This window comes from Aedes aegypti, chromosome 2, assembly GCF_002204515.2.
Source record: "Aedes aegypti strain LVP_AGWG chromosome 2, AaegL5.0 Primary Assembly, whole genome shotgun sequence".
Taxonomy (NCBI): domain Eukaryota; kingdom Metazoa; phylum Arthropoda; class Insecta; order Diptera; family Culicidae; genus Aedes; species Aedes aegypti.
Genome location: NC_035108.1, coordinates 103,735,098 through 103,748,753, shown reverse-complemented (window position 1 = coordinate 103,748,753; position 13,656 = coordinate 103,735,098). Strand labels below are relative to the sequence as shown.

Genomic DNA, 13,656 nt, shown 5'->3' with positions numbered 1-13,656 from the left:
TGACACGTAACCGGTGCAAACGTTTGCTCGAAGTCAACGCCAGGGCGTTGGGAGAACCCCTGTGCTACTATTCGAGCCTTATGCTTCACCACTTCACCGTGCTCGTTCCGCTTCAGACGAAAAACCCACTTCGAACCTACTGGCTTTCGTGCAGGCGGCAACGGCACGAGTTCCCAGGTACCGCATTGCTTGTGCGATTCCATTTCATCATTCATTGCCCGACGCCATTGCGGGCTCTCGACGGCTTCTTGGAAAGTTGATGGCTCTTCCATGGCGCAAGCAGCTATTCCAACGTCGTAGTCCAGTACGTAGTCATCGAAACGTCGCGGAGCCTTACCGCGCGTTTCCCGATGGGATCGTCGAACGTCCTCCGCAGGCTCGACCTCTTGATTTGCAGACTCGAATGAATCGTTAACACCTGATGTTTCACTCGCCGGAAGCTCTTCATCCTCCTCCTTAAAGGGTATCAGCTTTATCTCGCTGTCCACTGCCGGCTGCATACCAGGATCTGACGCAGCTATCGGAATCTCGACGGAAGACGTGCCGTTTCCGAGCTCCAAAAACTTTGCGTCCCTGCTTATCGTGATTAACTCCGTTTCCGGATCGAGAAAACGGTAACCTTTGTGCTCGAGCGAATATCCGACGAAAACTAGCTTCGTTGCTTTTCCGTCCATCTTACTACGCTTGACATCGGGAACATGCACGTAGGCGTGCGAACCGAAGACCCGCAGATGACTCAAGTCCGGTTTGCGGCCCCACCAAAGCTCGTGCGGAGTCTTAGGGACAGATCGGGAGGGCAGACGGTTCTGCAGGTACGTCGCTGTCAACACCGCTTCGCCCCAATAACGCTTGTCGAGTCCGGCGTCCAGCAACATACACGTAGCCATTTCAGTGATGGAACGGTTCTTTCGTTCGGCCACTCCATTCTGCTGCGGCGTGTACGGTGTGGTGAATTGCGGTTTGATGCCTTCTTCTTTGTAGAATCGACGAAGCTCTCCGTTGTCGAATTCACCACCACCATCCGAACGGATCACCTTCGGTTTGCGGCCAAAAATGTTCGCGGTCCAGCGAACATAATCCTTCAGGTTCTGTGCAGCTTCGCTCTTGTTTCGTAGCAGATACGTAACGGTAAATCTGCTGTAGTCGTCCACGATATGCATCACGTACCGATTACCGCTCGGCGTCGTGTGCTTCATCGGGCCACACAAGTCTGTGTGCACGATATCCAAGACGGCAGATGATTTCCGGTCTGTCACCGGAGGAAAGGGACTACGGGCAGATTTGCCCTCCAAGCAGCACTCACATACTAATTTTAGATTGCAATCACTCACCTTTACGCCACTCGCTAGTTGCTCTTTGTTGATTCGCTCGATGGCCGCCCAATCGCGGTGGCCCAACCGGCGATGCCACTGGTGTTGGCAGTTCACCAGATGCTGATGACCGTCGCTGGCCTTCAACGAAGATTCGCCGCACCGTAGGTAGTACAGGTTGCCACAACGACCACCCATAGCAACAACGTAGCCAGCAGAATCGACCACTCGGCAACTCGTATCGTCGAAACACACCGTCAGCTGCTTTTGCGCCAGCATGCCGACGGAAATCAAGCTAGTAGATAGCCCAGGCACGTACTTGACATTCGCCATGGTAATACGCACCGTTTTGTTGTTGTCATCAACGCCGATCAGCAATCCGCTTCCTTCTCCTTGGATTTGCACCTTCTTGCCATCGGCCACTGTAATCCAGCCGCCAGGAAATTCCCGCAGCTCCTCGAAAAACGACCTATCGCTGGTCATGTGGGCACTTGCCCCACTGTCGATTACCCACGACGAACATTTTTCACCGGCAGTGAATGCCACACTGCGGCTGTCACTGTGGGCGGCTTTGGCCCCTTCGTTCTTCGGTTCACTTTTAGAACTATTTTCGCCTCCCGACTTGGAGGCAAGCAGCTTCCTACAGTTCCGGCGGAGATGGCCGGGCTTCTTGCAGTGGTGGCACACTCGAGACTCCTTACCGCTGTTCCATTTATTTTCCGTCGATCGCATTGCCTTCTCAGCTTTCACCTTAACATCCCCACGCTCAAGGCGACGATGGTATTCGTCCATCAGCTTTGCCTTAACCACGTCCAGGGAAATGTCGTCATCCGCTCGTGAATCGAGCGCCGTAACGATACTGTCGTACGAGGGAGGCAGGCTGCGGAGCAGCATACATATTTGCGTGTCCTTGTCCAGGTCCGTTCCAGCAGCGGTGAGACGATCGAGAGTTTCGTCAATCGTCATCAAATGCTGCTCAAGGTCACCATTCTCCGGGAGATTGGTCGAACAAAGCTTCTTCAGCAAACTCACACGGACCGAGCGGGATGTTTTCTGGTGGTAGTTTCGGAGTGCGGTAAAAACTTCCTTGGCATTCGTTTTGCCTTTCACCAGCGGCAGCTGGTTATCCTCCAACAACAGCACCAGCGTAGCTCGCGCTTTCCGATCGGCAACTTTCCACTCGGCGAATTTATCGGCACCAACTTCTTCTTCAATCGGAGGGTTTTCCTCGATGACTCGCCACAGGTCCTCACGGCAAAGCAGCATTTCCACCCGCACACACCACGTTTGCCAGTTCATCCCATTCAATTTTGGGATCTGGAACTTGGCATCACTCATTGTTTATTATTTTAGCGTCCACTTTTCACACAAAATTTATTCGCTCTTTCGCGGTTCACTTGTCTTCGCTCCAACAGCAAAATGTTCACATGGAGCGGAAATCACTGGCTTACGCAACTCTTGGCTCTCTTGGCCGGAAACACTTTTCGCACTTTCTACTCCGTTCCACAGCCGGGACCATAACCTGATGGCGCAGGTGGACAAACGGCAGCAGAGAACAGCGTACGGGAATCGGGATAGGAAGCACGAAAAGATAAACTCGCGAGAAATACTTTTGAACAACTTTTATTTAATAGCGAAATGAAAACACGTTTGGACGCGTCGATGAGAAAAACAGTAGTGAAAAATAACCGCCAACATTTGCTGCTGTTGCCGGTTTAGCAGAGATGGATTCTGCAGTCGCATGGAGTTGCATTCTCCAGTTGTGCACACCGAGGGGCGTGCTGATGTGTAGCAGTGCAACAGTGCACCTCCAATAGCTATTCGACAAAGAGTATTTTTTCACCCATTAAAGGGTATTCACAAACAACCGTGTACCGAAATTACTTGAGCTGTACGCTGCTGAGAAGTAGAGCTGGTTTCATAACGTCGGTAACGCCTGCTGAACAAATCAAATAGAGCTGTCACTTTTCCTCACGGAGAAAATGACATACTCAAATTTGGGTTCTTTTGACCCAACTCGGCACGTTACTGCGTTACCCCAAATTTGAGTAAATAGCCTAGTACTCAAATTTGAGTAATTGTACCAAATCAAATCGGTGGGTGATTTTTACTCAACGTTAACTTGGGAGTAAAAACTCAAAAATAGGTATTTCCATACGAAGCGAAATCCAAAACAAAAAAAAACAAAATTGATATAATAAGCATGTGTTTGTGATATATAAAGACCAAAAGATTAATTAAAAAAAAACCTTTATTCGCTTGAAGCTTTTAGTCAACGATGTGGATGCCAGGAGCGACGTTCACGGTGCAAAAAAAACATTTGGTATCGGGTGTGAAAATTTACTGCAATTAGGCGGTGGCATTGGGTGGCTGGAACGGGAAAACAAAGCTCGGAGCGGGGTGCCATCTGTCGAAATCAGTGCGGTAATTCTTTTATCAGTAACCAGCATCTCGGTTCCGGAAATCGTTCACAACGAGTGGCAGGGACGACAAACAGTAGTTATGATAGTGGACCCAGGACAACTGAGGATCTGAAAAGAAAAAGTCCGTTCGATATTAATTTCTTCGGCAAACTGGACTCTTCGGAGGAAACTAAGTCAAGGACACTTACCTTTAAAAAATCACTACACTAATCCACCAATTTTGCGACTATTTTTTAGAAACGATCACGATTTATCCTTCACCGACGATGACTAACATGGAATGATCCGTGTTGACATTTTAAAGTGGCTGCTACTTTTTTTCATCCAAAATTGTGTTTAAATTACCCAACGGCTAGAGCGCAGCCTAAATGACTGCAATAAATTGAACAAGTTGATTTTTACTTTAATTTGAGTTTTCGATAGAGAACTCAAATGTTGGGTTAAATGTATGTAATTGACAGAATGAAATTTACCCACTTCTTCAGTTCGACTGCTTTACTCAATTTTGAGTATAAAAAAACTTATTTTTGAGTACTTCGTTTTCTCCGTATACGGAAAAATGTGCCGCTCAATTATTCCGCAAGTAAAAGTGACACTTTGCTCATACTGGATCGGCTGTCAAAATTACTTTGGTAAAAAAGAGAAATTTTACTTGAGCGCATTACGTTTCAGGTGCATACTACGCATAATTGAGTGGAACATTTTTTTGTTTGGAAAAGTAACAGCTCCATTTGATTTACATTGCAGGTGTTACCGATGTTACGAAATCGGCTCTACTTACCAGCAGCGTACAGCTCAAGTAATTATTCATTCCTTGACCGATTCTTGTCCTATCTTTTTGCTCAGTACTTATGAACAACGTACTACCCATTAAGATGTTCCAGCTCACACAAAATTTAAAAAATAGGCATAAAAATGCGTTACGAGGAGGAAAGTGGGTGTCAAAAATTGAGATTTTTGGCGTTATGAACTTTGTGAACAAACTTTTTAAGGGGACGTCTATTAATTACATAACATAATTTTTAAGATTTTCAAACTCCCCTTCTCCCATGTTTTTTTTTTCGTACGAAAGTAAAAAATAATTTGTATGGGGCGATTCTATAACATTTCCCAGAGAACTTATCCCCATAATTCCGTTCCGCAGAATCTCATTCCTTAGATTAAAACATTTCCTAGAATTTCACATTCCAGAATACACAATTCACCTGCAAGCTATACGCTTCCAATCGCAAAACGCAACATACTGTTAGCCATCTATACTTTGGTAGCGCAACTAGTCAGATGATGAGAGATTTGATTTTTCACGCATTCATCACATGCCGCTGTGGGGGAAAATGTTTTATTTTCCTGATATAAGACGGTTCACAGTGAAACAGTTAGGGGAAAAGGTAGGAATATCCATTCTCTATGTTCTACATACGTTTGTTTTGTGTATTATTGCGCTACTTTCATAAAAATGGAGATCCGGCTGGTAGGAGCACTAGTTTGAGGTTGGAAAACCAGGATATGTGAGGTTAGTTTCATTGGACCTTTCGCCTGAGCGATTTTTGCGCTTGAATAAAACACGCTTCGGGACATTCTCCGCTGCCCCTAAAAATACCATTGGGTAGATAAATGAATTCTCTACCATTAGGTCTCATTCAATTTCATACATAAGTGAAGTAAGCGGTGAAAATAAATATTTTGTTCCGAATGTTTTGAAACCATGAATGAATTTGACATTGCTCTCGTCAACCATCATCATGACGACAGCAGCACACCCCACTGGACGAATTGTCGTATTGGGAGCGAATAGTATTTGTGTAAGTTTACTAAATCTTTTATTGAAAAACATCTAGGGTAATATTCGGTGCTTATAAACATTATATGTCATTTTCGTTTTTAGGAACTGGATCGGTGATCAACACATAAACAAACCAACTTCAAGCAAATTGTAGTTTGGTCGAACCTGAATCGGGTTGGGGTTGAAACTGTGATTCAGAACGGGTTACGCTTACCTTAGCCAGAGAGTCCGCTTTCCCATTGCCCGGAATGGAGCAATGGGAAGGGACCCAAGCTAGGGTAATAGTGTAAGAGCGATTTTACAAAGCACTCAATGCTTGGCGTATTCTATTCAGGAAGTACGCTGAGTGCTTCACCGGCTTCATTGATCGAACAGCCTCCAGAGAGCTGTAGTATATAGAACGAGGCCAGGAATAAAGATAGAAATATTAAAAATGTCTTCGGTTAAAAAAGTTTGGTTCATTTATTCCGGTCTATTCATAAGTATTTGGCATCACTGATAGTCGACATAACGAGACAGATGTGGGAAAATGGAAGCGGCTGACGTTGAAGGAAGACAGACATAATATGTTTACAGAATGTGGTTCTCTAGTTAAAGAGAGAAAGGACGAGATTAGAATGCTGCTCCGAGTTTGTTGCTAATCTGAAGCGGATTCTTTGGATAGATTTTGAGGTAAACGGACGTGTGTAAGATGGCGTCCACACTATTTATTTTAAAACTGATTGTGTTTTGTTGTAGAGCTTGGCGGATGAGTGTAATTTACGACAAGAGCTTAGACCAGTGATTCCCAAAGTGGGTGAATTCGCCCCCCTGGGGGCGATTTCCAGGCTCAAGGGGGCGAAAAATTGCAAAAAAAAAAATTGGGGGGCGAAAAACACGGGAGCATTTGCAAATAATTACTCATAATTTTTTTAGGAGACACATCTGAAGGTTAATCAATTCCAAACATAACTAATTCTAGGAATATTTTACCTTGGATTGATATATCTCCCATTAGGGTCATTTTTAAATTATGATAGACTACACTTGATAATTGTCAAACACATGCATTCAGGTTTTTTAATATCATGTGAATTTTAAGAATGGTCGGTATTTGAGATTTTCAAGGTCAGATGTTTGATCACAGATAACATTTAAAACACAACATATTTTGAATGTACAAAACATGTATCTAAGAATTTTAAAAACTTTTTGCAAATTCCAAATATTTTATATAAGGATGTTTTTATGCATGAACATTGAGATTAGTAAGATAATATTTCTTTCGTCAGCTTTTTTACAGAAAAAAAGAACATTCAGTTGCATTCTTTCTTATCATTTCTCATGGTACAAATCATTTTAGAGACAAATATTTCTTGGTGTTAGAAAAAAAAGTAATTTTATAAATAAAAAATAAATCAGTATGTAATCACAATTGACGAATCATCCCCCTACTACGTCACAAGTTGGCGCCTATGCATAATATGCATTGCATATATTACATTCAAATAGTTTAAACTGGGCTGAACTTGTATCAAAAACTGATTCAGTAACCTGTAATGCACGCAAAATATTGTTAAAATTGCTTTTATAAATTGCAATATAGTAAATCATTCCTAATAATTTTGGGATATCGATATTTAAGAAAATATTGTTAAATGTAGATTTTGTAGACATGCAAGTCAAAGACATTTTTTGACGAACAGCTTTTAATTACATAAAACATTGAAATTACATATCAGGGGGGCGATTCTAGATAAATGTTGGCCTCAAGGGGGCGAAAGTTGAAAAAGGTTGGGAAGCACTGGCTTAGACTGTCGGAAAAAATGAAGAAGTGCTCGGGTGGGAGAGAACGGATGTACTCTAAGGTGTAATGCATAGCTGCTAGCTCAGCAACATACACAGAACATGGCTTTTGAAGCATGAAGGAGGCGGTATGAAAAAAGTTGTAAACACCGAAACCAGTGATATCATCCATTTTTGACCCATCAGTGAAGAACTGTCGGTTCTCGCTGACATGCCCGAATTTACTTGCAAACATGGGAGGGATAAACTTTGAGCCCCTTACTTTTGTCACGAATGATCTTCCCGTGCTCCGGAAATAAGGTTAAAATGACATTAATAGAATGAAGCTGACTCTCTTGTACATTAATTCTGGGGAATGGAATTCTGGGAACGGTTTTTCTGGAGAATGTTATAGAACTACCCTGACGTAATTAAGGGACAGCCCATAAATAACCATCTGAAAAATTAAATAGAATATAAGGATTAATATTGATTATTTTGATAACATAAATCGGTCATAAAGTCACATAAGTCTAGCTTGGAATAGTTTTTGATGAAATTAATATATATTGATGTGCAGTTAAGTTGGAATAAAGTGAAACGAATATTTGATTCTTTCCTTAAGTTAGCCTATGCATAATATAAAATAAAAGTACGTTGAAATTCTAATAATTCATGATCATTGTTCCGATGGAAACAATTCAAACTTGCGCCCGAACCTTCTTCGGATCGTACGTAGCTTTCTTCAGGTGATGATAGTTAGGCAAAATTTTCCGCAAATAATCCATCTGCACCATCTGGGTCTGTGGAACAAGAATCAAATGTTAAAACTATTCTGAATCAGTAATTCCATATCGTCTTACCTTCTGCATCTCGATCGCTTCCCGCATCTGGCACTGCCTCCCATGGACGATGGTCTTCTCCGCCAGGACCTGCTCTCCCACCAGCCGGCATCCGGCCCCAATCACACACCCATTCGTGACCACTACGTCCGCCGAAACGTAGCTCTTGCACTCGAACAAATTCCGTTCGCCAATCTTGAGCGCTTCGACCGTGCTGCCCACCTCGAAGATGTTGTCCGGCCCAATGATCAACGGTTTGACCGTTCCGTCCAGCACACTCTGATAGGCAGGGTGGTGCTTCGGAATCCGGTACAGGATCGTGGCGTACTCCTCCACGATGCAGTTCTCGCCCAGCACGATGGGCCCTGACTCGGCAATGATGGTCGTGCTGGGATGGATAACGCACCCGCCGGAGATGGTGATGTCCCCACGCAGATTGCTGTCCTCGCAGACCATCGAGCGGGGCATGATTTTGATGCTGCGAGGGGAACGTTTGGTATTGAAGTAAAACACTGCGACTAGATCTCTATGTTACATACTCGTTTTTTAAGCTCATCTTTGGGATGCCGTTTTGAATTATTGACGAAAATTTCACCAAAATTATAATGCAATGAAGTCACTGTTTACGAAAAACACGAATAACTGTAATCGTTGTTATTGATTTACGAGCGAATCAAAAACAGCTGATTTTGACAACTAGTCAACTGTTGTAGCGTTTACATTGACTGGAAAATGAAACAACGCGTCGCGGCGCTTGGAGCCAGATGCTCTTCTTGATTTTCTGGTTTTTCTCACTCACATTAGACATCGGCGTCGGCGTCGTTTGGTTTTCTGATTTGTTTTGTTTCGGTCAGTGCACTAAAGACCGCAAATTGGGAAGCAACAGTTTTCTTTCCCTGGTTTCGAATTCAAAAGTTTCGCGAGAATCATCGTAAAAAATACCCATTGCCAGGCGAAACCATGAGATGTTTTGTGTTCGGGTGCCCAAGTGACTTCCACGGTTACAAATACTCCAATGAGGAACCGCCGAAACATTCGTGCCATCGGTTCCCGAACGATCTGGAACGCCGGTCGGCTTGGATCGAAGCGATTTCCGCGGCCTTGAACCGGCAGCTAAACGTTGACACCATCCACTTCAATGCTGTTCGTGTGTGCTCGAACCATTTCCCGGCAAGCGAATTCTACTACTCCAAAGGGAGGAAGCATTTGCAGAAAACGGCAGTTCCTTCCCTGTTCGGGGAAGATGCTGTGGAAAATGGGTAAGTTTCATTGGGGTTTCAAGTTTGAAGTAGATTAGGGAAAGTGTGCCAATAATGACTATAATGGTTCCCTGTTTGGCCATATACAGTGCCGGATTTGGGCTTCGGGGGGCCCGGGTCAGATCTTTTAAAGGGGGCCCCTTAATACAAAATTGAGCACGTTTTGGGATTCCACAAACAAACGTATTGAATTTGAGTTTTGAATGAGATGTTAGGTCCAAAGTTATGAGGGGCCCAAATTCAAAGGAGTATAAGTGAAAAATGAAGTTGAAAAATTCAACTTTTTCAATAGTAATTTTAGGTGATTTTCCGTCCAATGGGAAAAAATAATAAATAGTAGAACATTGGCTTGTTTTTTGTGTTCCATATAATTTGTATAAAGTGAAGAAATACAGAAAAGCTTCAAAGCCGTTATTCTCCCTCATATAGAAAATTGCATCTTTCCACTCTTCTAATGTTTCTCAATTAAGCCAAAAAGAACAAAGACACTAATTGATATAATAATAAACACATTTTCCTTAATTGTATATTTCCACAATTGTATTGTGCTTCATACAAAAAACGTTCTCTCTTCCCCGGAATTCCCCATATACACGAAAGATTCTGGCCTTCATAAATTTTGGAGCATTACACATTTCAAGATACTAAACGAACCGATTATCTCTTTTGAATCCTTTTAAACTTGATAGAGAGTTCTTTCAAGTTATTCTGTGCATGATATTATTAGTATCCATTTTTTAAATGCAATTGATCAAATTTATCTTTTATTTCTAGTTGTTAATGCTTTCACTGAAGCGTTTTTGACAATTGGCTCGTTATATGGATCTTTTTAATAAACAAAAATATGAAATTTTCTTTCATAATCAATTTTGAAAAAAAAAACATATGCTTTATTTTCTATGGATTATACTCAAAGTTAACTATAAGCAAAAAAATGATGCGCATTTTTAATTCCAATATTTTTTGAACACTAATTTGAGAAGAATTTTGAAATCTTTATCTCACCATCCATTATTTTTTTGTAATTTATCGAAGGATAGAGAGTGACTAAACCTGTGAGATTTATATATTAGGCAAATAAAAAAAATCTACTCAAATATTCGAATATTGACGGAAAAATTATTGAAGACCATTTCAAAATGTATTTTGTTATTTATTTTGGATCCACGGGGGGCCCCTCCAATCGGGAGGCCCGGGGCATTTGCCCCCTTGGCAGCCCCCCAAATCCGGGCCTGGCCATATATTATATATATATTGAAGGCGCTTGGTGAAATTCAAACAAGCGGATTCGTGTTAATTTTATGTGCCACCGGAATGATTTCAACCGAGGATGGATTACCAACTGGTGAGCTCGTTTCATGCTTGAAATAACACAAATTTGTGTCGCGGCAATGTTGCATTTATTTAATTGTTTAACATGCTATGGATGGGTAACTTTTTGTAATTTTTAGATAGGATCTCTTTAACTGTTCAATATTTCAATAGTTTCAGAATAATCATAGTTTAATTTAAAAGCTAACAGAAGTATTCTAGAAAATGTTTTTGATTTGCATTACTTACTTACTTATTTGGCTTTACATCAATTATCTTGATAAAGCCTCGCCAACAATATTACGCCAATTCACTCGGTTCATGACCGCTTCTCTCCATCCTCGACTCTGACCCATGCTCTCCAGGTCCTGGTGCACCTGGTCAATCCACCTAGCTCGCTGCGCCCCACGCCTTCTTGTCCGACCGGATTCGTAGCGAACACCATCTTTACAGGGTTGTTGTCCTGCATTCTTGCAACATGCCCTGCCCAGCGTATCCTTCCAGCTTTAGCTACCTTCACGATACTGGGTTCGCCGTAGAGTTGAGCGTGCTCGTGGTTCATCCTTCGCCGCCACACGCCGTTCTCCTGCACGCCGCCGAAGATCGTCCTTGTAGAGATGTACCGAATATTCGGCCGGCCGAATATTCGGGCCGAATATCTCGATTATTTTGAATTTGCCGAATATTCGGTCTGCCGAATAATGAAATCTGTTATTCGGCCGAATAGGCCGAATAGTGACCGAATAATAACAAAATAAAATAAATTGTAACAAAACATTATGTTTCATACGAAGGAAAATTAAAAAAAAAAAAACGATTAATTTATTCAAGTGATAATACATCAAATTTTCCCTTTGGTGGATTCCATGGATGGAGTTTGATACTAAATGCTTAAAAATGTGAGAATTTTTCCGTTCTACGGCATTGCGATGCTGCTCAATATACAAGCCATTCAATATTTCACTCATCTTGCATGGATTGTGTTGTGGCATTATTTTTACGTAAACTGAAAGTGCTTTTCACCTTGGTTTTGTAAAAAATATGGAAACAACGAAAATTCAAACTTTTGCATTTATTATCGCTTGTGCCTATAGGAACACATGTGACTATAGTAGCACTATTTCTAATTCCTGTTCCAAAAGCTTTACGGCGTAGGCAAAACAAAAAAAAATCAAAATCGTATGTTTATTAAAAAAACAAAGTTTCTCTACTATAGGAACAGTAGGTGCAAGGGAGCTAGAATTTTAAGCAAAAAATCATTTCTTGAACAAAATTGAGCTGTGAATCAATGGTACTTAGATAAATAACTCCTAACATTCATGTCAAAAAATATTTTGCAACGATTTATAGAAAAACGGTCGTAAAAAGCTACTAGTGCGAATAAAGGGGACTGTCTACTAAGGGAACACCGACCCTATGCGATGTATTTGCTCTAATAAATATGAAGCACTTCCAGAAGTCGGATGAGAAATAAAGCGACGTATTAACCTAGTTCCTTAAAAAGTTAAATGGATCAAAACTGCAATCAAAAAGATACAAATCCCTTACTTTAGAAATATAAATCCTCAGAGCTTTAAAATTTTGTTATTTCTTCACACGGTTTCAAAAGCTTAAAACGATCATTCCGATCAATTCTTCACCGTTAAAAACTAGGTGTTATTCGACCGAAATTAACGGTTTTATTCGGCCGAATATTGACGCATTATTCGGCCGAATGTTCGGCCGAATATTCGTTTGGCCGAATAATAATTTCTCAACTATTCGGTATTCGGCCGAAAGCCGAATAGTGCTATTCGGTACATCTCTAGTCCTTAGCACTCGGCGTTCGAAAACCCCAAGAGCTTGCAAGTCCTCCTCGAGCATAGTCCACGCCTCATGCCCATAGAGGACTACCGGGCTTATGAGCGTTTTGTACATCGTGCATTTGGTGCGGGGGTGAATCTTTCTTGACCGCAGTTTCTTCTGGAGCCCATAGTAGGCACGGCTTCCGCTGATGATGCGCCTTCGTATTTCCCGACTAACATTGTTGTCAGCCGTCAACAAGGATCCGAGATAGACAAACTCGTCCACCACCTCGAAGGTATCCCCGTCTATCGTAACACTGCTTCTTAGGCGGGCCCTGTCGCGCTCAGTTCCGCCAACCAGCAATTTGTTTTCGACGCATTCACCATTAGCCCGACTCTTGTTGCTTCGCGTTTCAGGCGGGTGAACAAATCTGCCACCGTTTCAAATTTTCTCCCAATAATATCCATGTCGTCCGCGAAGCAAACAAATTGTCCGGATCTCGTGAAAATCGTGCCTCGACTGTTAAGTCCGGCTCTCCGCATAACACCTTCAAGCGCAACATTGAACAACAGGCACGAAAGTCCGTCGCCCTGTCGTAGTCCCCGTCGAGACTCGAACGAACTGGAGTGTTCGCCCGAGATCTTCACGCAGTTTTGCACACCGTCCATCGTTGCTCTGATCAATCTTGTGAGCTTCCCGGGAAAGCTGTTCTCGTCCATGATATTCCATAGCTCTACGCGGTCGATACTATCGTATGCCGCCTTGAAATCGATGAACAAATGGTGCGTAGGGACCTGGTACTCACGGCATTTCTGGAGGATTTGCCGCACGGAAAAGATCTGCTCCGTTGTCGAGCGGCCGTCGATGAAACCTGCTTGATAACTTCCCACGAACTCGTTTACTATAGGTGATAGACGACGGAAGAGAATCTGGGATAGCACTTTGTAGGCGGCGTTTAGGATGGTGATTGCACGATAATTTTCACACTCCAGTTTGTCGCCCTTTTTGTAGATAGGGCATATAACGCCTTGCTTCCACTCCTCCGGTAGTTGTTCCGTTTCCCAGATTCTGACTATCAGCCGATGCAGACAAGCGGCCAACCTGTCCGGGCCCATCTTGATGAGTTCGGCTCCGATACCATCCTTGCCAGCGGCCTTGTCGTTCTTGAGCTGTTGAATG

The 13,656-nt window shown here is 42.6% G+C and overlaps 2 protein-coding genes and 1 long non-coding RNA gene across 3 annotated transcripts in view; 1 reads left to right on the top strand and 2 right to left on the bottom strand.

Annotated features, from left to right (window-relative positions):
- Positions 1-3,543: 3,543 nt before the first annotated feature.
- Positions 3,544-4,113, bottom strand: LOC110675163. Its single transcript, XR_002499296.1, has 2 exons — positions 3,922-4,113; positions 3,544-3,841 (listed from the first exon to the last, which is right to left on the bottom strand). It is a non-coding gene; the product is annotated as an uncharacterized LOC110675163 (long non-coding RNA).
- A 3,711-nt stretch (positions 4,114-7,824) lies between these two features.
- Positions 7,825-8,801, bottom strand: LOC5578256 (dynactin subunit 6). Its single transcript, XM_001663735.2, has 3 exons — positions 8,662-8,801; positions 8,144-8,600; positions 7,825-8,083 (listed from the first exon to the last, which is right to left on the bottom strand). The coding sequence occupies exons 1-3, from the start codon at positions 8,676-8,678 to the stop codon at positions 7,982-7,984; spliced, it is 576 nt and encodes a 191-aa protein (XP_001663785.1). The 5' UTR covers positions 8,679-8,801; the 3' UTR covers positions 7,825-7,981.
- A 106-nt stretch (positions 8,802-8,907) lies between these two features.
- The window catches only part of LOC5578255 (GDNF-inducible zinc finger protein 1), a 54,243-nt gene continuing 49,494 nt past the window's right edge, over positions 8,908-13,656 (top strand). Inside the window, exon 1 of the mRNA XM_021841796.1 lies at positions 8,908-9,381. Within this exon, the coding sequence (XP_021697488.1) occupies positions 9,083-9,381 (299 nt within the window). The 5' untranslated portion in view covers positions 8,908-9,082. The remainder of the gene's footprint in view (positions 9,382-13,656) is intronic.

Excerpts from the sequence above, each read along its gene's own strand:
- LOC5578256 (XM_001663735.2), bottom strand. Across the intron at positions 8,084-8,143 it reads AAGCGATCGAGATGCAGAAG|ACCCAGATGGTGCAGATGGA; the intron begins GTAAGACGATAT and ends CTTGTTCCACAG.